General features: G+C 31.2%; 1 protein-coding gene across 1 annotated transcript; it reads left to right on the forward strand.

The window, feature by feature from the left end:
* Positions 1-2,544: 2,544 nt before the first annotated feature.
* On the forward strand, positions 2,545-4,558 carry LOC17886730 (ethylene-responsive transcription factor ERF119). Its single transcript, XM_006291366.2, has 2 exons — positions 2,545-2,889; positions 2,996-4,558. The coding sequence occupies exon 2, from the start codon at positions 3,135-3,137 to the stop codon at positions 4,170-4,172; it is 1,038 nt and encodes a 345-aa protein (XP_006291428.1). The 5' UTR covers positions 2,545-2,889; positions 2,996-3,134; the 3' UTR covers positions 4,173-4,558.
* The last annotated feature ends 1,442 nt before the right edge of the window (positions 4,559-6,000 follow it).

Consider the following 6,000-nt stretch of genomic DNA (forward strand, 5'->3'; position numbering starts at 1 on the left):
AAGGCTTTGGAATATCTTAAAATGGGCCTTAAAAGCCTTTTAACTAACGAGACATTCAAATTGGGCTTTATAGTACTAATCACAACTGAAAAAATGTGAAATTTCTTTTTCTGATTTCTCAAAAACGTGGGGGTGGTCGTCTGGTCGACGTAAGGCGGCTAAGCTGTTTCCAACTTATTTGTTTTCCATCTTCTCCGACCACACACTACTTTATCTATCATTGGCTCTCTTCTACACTTGTATGTGTTTTATTTTTTCAACTTCTCTATTTGTCTGACATGTGAAATTGGTAGTACTATATAATAGTACTCGATGCTTTATTAATGAATGTATTTAGTCTCCACATGGTGATTTGTCTAACATTTTAAACACCACGTGACACTAATTATACGACACCTGTGACCTCTGTGTGTGAATGAACGTCACTGGTCCTTTATTTCTTACCTCCTTTGGTTACTTTTAAAACTATTCTTTTGTCAACGTAACTGTCGTTGAAACAAATGTCGTCAAATTAATAGTATATGTTTTGTTGGATTAGTATTTGGTTAATTACTAATTAGTAAGCTATAGCCATTGTAATTACTTACTTGCTGTAGTTACAAAGCGTTTCTTACTGTAATTAGTAATTACAAACGTTTTGTTGTGTTGTTTTATTATTAACGTAGGGTAGGCAAATCACATGCATTCAGACGTGCGTTCACTGTTTTTTTTTTTTTTTTTTTTTTTCTTATTAGTTCTTACTTACTTTTTCTTCTTCTAGACGTTGCAGAAATAAAGTTAATTTATAGTTTAATTCTTGTAAAAATATATAAAGAACAAAAGAAAAGAAGTAAATAGAATTTTCCAAATGCTTTGAGTCTTTGACAGTGGTTGTCTTGTAAATAAGAGAAAGGAGTGTATGTCTCTAGACGAATTTGGCAGTGACACTAACGATAAGAAGAAAAGGGTGTGAACAACACGAAAAGAAACAAAATTTTGGAAATCACGAGTTCTTCATATTCATTCTTGTTATTCAATGAAAATGAAAAGAAAAAGACACTTTGTTTGTTTATTAGTTTCAATAATAATAATAAAAATGGTTTAAACGTTTAACGTATTGTTTAAGACGGGGCTGAACTTATATTGAATTTGCAAGTTATTAGAGTGATCAAGTTCATGTTATACTACTGAATATTGTAAACTCCTTGTAACTTGTAAGTAAAAGATAAACATGTAACGTAAAGACCATTAGCTTAATGAAAAAATTAGAATGTGTGTAAAAAAAAGAATCGAGTAGTTCAACTCAAAACCGATTTGAGTTGTGAATTATTCTCAATTATTTATATATCCACTAGAATAGATTGGGAAGAAGACTTATTGAATTATGATGAAAAAGTCCATCGGTTGGTAGCAACTTTTTATGGCAACTAGCAAATGTGTGTGGGAGATGTGACAATCTTCCACGTTAAAAAATTGTTCTTCTTTAGACTCTAATCAAGAAGACATGGAAAAGTAAACTACCTCTTATGTAATTAATTAACTTCCCAATTCCTCTGTTTAATTAGTGGAAATCGAATTCTACTCCTCGGTCTTTTTATAACAATACTTTTTGTCGATTGCTTAATTAATGTTGATTGGTTGGTAATCTTGTACTATGGGATAATACCGATTTGACAGTTATTAATTTAAAAAGCGTTACTAAAAATGTTAATGTGTTAATCTCATTTTTTATATAGTTTTCGTATATTTTTTACATAATTTTTTAATAATACTCTTTAATAGTTTACTGTTCTAATTTACAATTTATAGAAAATTTATTTCATGTACTTTACGAATCAGATTCAAATTAAATTTAAATGATCATATTATTAATACAAGTATGTATATACACCAAATCATATGAATAATAATACTATCACTCTCTTTATTTTTAACTAAAAAACAAATAGTTTGTTAGTATTGTATTTTAATAAAATTTCTACTACACAGTGCCAAAGACCCACAGTGCAAAAGCAGTGACAAGTAATTGTCATGTTTTTTTTTTTATAAGTATTTTCTTTTGGAATACAAAGTATGAAAGTAGTATTTACTTTCACGAACTAAAATCATTTTATTTACCATCTGTCCATAATATAATTCCAATTTGTTACGTAATTGTAAAAACAGTTTACACCAATCTGAACACATAAAAAAACAGTCATTGTCTTATGTCGTTGAATTTTAAAAGAACTGTCCATAAACAACAAAAATAATAATTTCATAAGACGTTTTTTTTTCTTTTCTTTAACTTTTAATGCTTTTATGAAAGTTTCTCGAGTAAAGAGGTTATTTAATTGTTTTTTTATTTTTGAAATCTGTGCTATAATTAATAACATCATTTTTATTTAATTCCTTGGTTTCTTAAATTTTCTGAAGAGTTACTTTTTTTTTTTTCCTTTTTCCGACATAAATTAAAAGTTTTGTCTTTGGTAATAGAGAGAGACCAGAAAAATCTTGGCCATAGATTTATCATCTGTTTACGATTCGTTTTGATTCTTACTTTATCTTCTTCTTCTTCTTTTTTGAATCTTCTATCTATCTTCTTCTTCTCACTTTTCTTTTTCACTTTTGGGCAAGCTCAAAGAAGAGCTGCTGAGGAGTGAGAGAAACAAAAAAAGAGAGAGAGAGATAGACAAAGTTCTTTTCAAGTCGCCGGTGATTGTTTTAACCGGAGCTCCGACTACTCTCTCTGTCTTTGTTCTCTACTCTTCTCTCTCTCTTATGCTCTGTTCTTTCTTCTTCGTCTTCTTTATGCTCTGTTCTTGAGTTTTTCTCTTATTCATCAAGCTGTTTCTACTGGCTCTCCTAGTGATTGATTTCTTGCGATTTCTTGCGATTTCATCGATTTCCATGCGTTTAAGACCTAAAAAGGTAACTGGGTTTGCTAAAGTTTGTTACTTTTTTATGATTTTCATAGTTACTCTGTTCGAATCTTAAGTTGGTTGGTTTGTTCTTTTTCTTCTGGTTATTGAAACAGGATTTGTTCTGGAGTTGAGAGTTTTGAAACTTTTTTTTGTTCTTGAGAGAGGTTACTTTGAGGCTTGTTTCGGGGGAATTTTGAGAGTAATTTTTTAGGTTTCGTTGGTTTAAGTTTCGCACACCAAGTGTTCGATAAAATGGCTGAACGAAAGAAACGATCTTCTATTCAAACCAATAAACCCTACAAAAAACCCATGAAGAAGAAAACTTTGCAGTTAAATCACCTCCCTGGTTTATCTGAAGATATGAAGACTATGAAAAAAATACGTTTTGTTGTGAATGATCCTTACGCTACCGACTACTCATCAAGCGAAGAGGACGAGAGAGTTGAGAGAAGGAAACGTTATGTCTGTGAGATTGACCTTCCTTTTGCTCAAGCTGCTACTCAAGCTGAATCTGAAAGCTCGTTTTGTCAGGAGAGTAATACTACTAATGGTGTAACCAAAACCAAAACTTCAGCTTGTAGCAAAAAAGTTGTAAGCAGCAAACCCTCTGGTGTCGTTGGGCGTTCTTCTATTGTCACGAAGCCTGTTGGTGTTAGGCAGAGGAAATGGGGTAAATGGGCTGCTGAGATTAGACATCCAATCACCAAAACAAGGACTTGGTTGGGTACTTACGAGACGCTTGAACAAGCAGCCAATGCTTATGCTGCTAAAAAGCTTGAGTTTGATTCTTTGGCTGCAGCCACTTCTGCTGCTTCCTCTAATGTGTCTGAGAATGCTCTGTCGGATTCAAATGAGTCAGGTTCTCTGATCTCAGCCTCAGGGTCTAATGTTGAAGCTGTGTCAAGCATTGGTCTTGACAAGATGGTACTTGATTCGACCATTGATCAAGAAGCTGGCGAATCGAAGAAACGGAGTTTTGGTTTTGATTTCGCAGATCTGCAGATTCCAGAAATGGGTTGCTTCATTGATGAGTCATTGATCCCAAATGCGTGTGAGCTTGATTTTCTCTTAACAGAAGAGAACAACCAATTGTTGGATGATTACTGCGGCATAGATGATCTTGACATCATTGGTCTTGAATGCGACGGCCCAAGCGAACTTCCAGACTATGATTTCTCAGACGTGGACATCGATCTTGGTCTCATTGGAACCACCATGGACAAGTATGCTTTCATGGATCACATCGCAACAACAACTACTACCACCCCTCTTAATATCGCTTGCCCATAAGTTTTGCAGCTAGGTGTTATTATTATTAGCTATAGGAGCAAAGTAAAAAAAGCTCGTTGTTACTCGGTTTTGTCGTAAGTTATTACAGTATAGCAGAGGCAGTTAATCTCAGGGGGGGAAGCCAAAACCCTTACAGATAGAAGCAGATGCAGTTTTGTGTGTTGGTGTTACTAAATGAGAGTTTTGTTGACATAATGTTTTTTTGATGCTGTGGAGAAGATAGAGAGGTGAGAACGAAGTTGTCATCTCTGTTGGTTTTTTCCGGAGGCAATTGTCTTTGAAAAGCCTTAAAGATGTAATCTATTTCGTGAGTTCTCTCTCAATCTTTGTAAGTTTTGCCTATTGAGTTATTGATATATATGTGAAAACTACTTTATTGTTTCTTCTTCTGCTCTCTCAAGTAAAAGAGTAACAATGTTCGAGTTATTTCGGATCAACAATTTGTTCACAACCTAAAGTGTAAACTAGAGTCAAAAGAGATCATTGTTTTCACAAACTGAAGTGGTTTGTCTAAGTGAAATGTAAAGCCTTGTGTTTGGGTTTATACTTATCCTCTTTTGAATTATATCAGTATTGAAAAAAGTCTTCATAAAAAACAAGTGGGTATGGTCCAAAACATAAGTGAACAATGGGTTTGGTTGATGACAACATTAGCACCAATGATCACCACTCTAATTGCGTTGGTTCTTAGATCATTTGAACATTTTAATTATTACATATTGTTTTCTTAAAAGCAAACCTTTGCGTATATTACAAGTCTTGCCAAAAAATTCAACTTGTTCCATCTTTAATATAAAGAAGACTAGAAACGGACCCGCGCTACAGCGCGGGGGAAAATATTTATCTAATATATAATTAAAAGTTATAATAAAAGAAGAAATCGAGTATATGAAAACTTTAAATGATTCCACTTGTAAAATATACACGCTTATATTGTATGTATGTTTTAATAGACCAACTCTTAAAAAATGTTTTTAAAAAATATTAATCATAACCCGTTTGACTATATGATTGTGAGTTTACAAACCAGTCGTGTATTACTAAAAATATCATCGACATAAATGCATAATATTTGAAAAAGCATTATCCAATGAAAGTGATTGGAAATGCCAATATATACCAAAAAATAAGAATAATAAATCATTCACTTGCAAATTCTAAAATAACAAAAATGCAAATGATAAACTTTATGATATAGATGAACCATGTTAATAAAAAATGAGGAAGAGAGAATTTGGATATGGAATGATCCAGTTTTTTCAAATAAGGAAAAGATGAATTGGGTAGATGAATAACCGTATTTATAGAGATTAACTTGTCTTCGAATTTAAGTTGATTTCCTTTTTAAAAAATTCCAAAAATATCGTTAGGATTAATTTATTTGTTGAATTGACTTTCGTAAGCATTTATTATAAAAGAAAATTAATTTGGGAGTCTTATAGAAATTTTATGTGATGGAATATATTATTAAGATTAGGAAAGAAATTCTTCATGTAAACATATTTTACTATGATTACCTTATGAATATATATTACTTATTATTAAATTTTAAATTTATTGATATTTAAATGAATAATTTTGAAATTTAATTTGCCATTGTAAAACATAAATTACGTAATTACTTATTAATTTTTTTTCACATGCTTAGTAAAATACAAAATATAAAAATATTTATTATATTTCCAAAAGTATAAATAATATTTCATTTACTATAAATAATTTTTTTTTTGTTATTTATTTATATGGTGTATATAAGGAGTATAAAATAATAAATGAATATATTATTTTCAATATGAAAATATTTTATTCTTGTTATATATATATATAT

The sequence above is a fragment of the Capsella rubella genome, unplaced genomic scaffold (assembly GCF_000375325.1).
Source record: "Capsella rubella cultivar Monte Gargano unplaced genomic scaffold, Caprub1_0 scaffold_5, whole genome shotgun sequence".
Taxonomy (NCBI): Eukaryota; Viridiplantae; Streptophyta; class Magnoliopsida; order Brassicales; family Brassicaceae; genus Capsella; species Capsella rubella.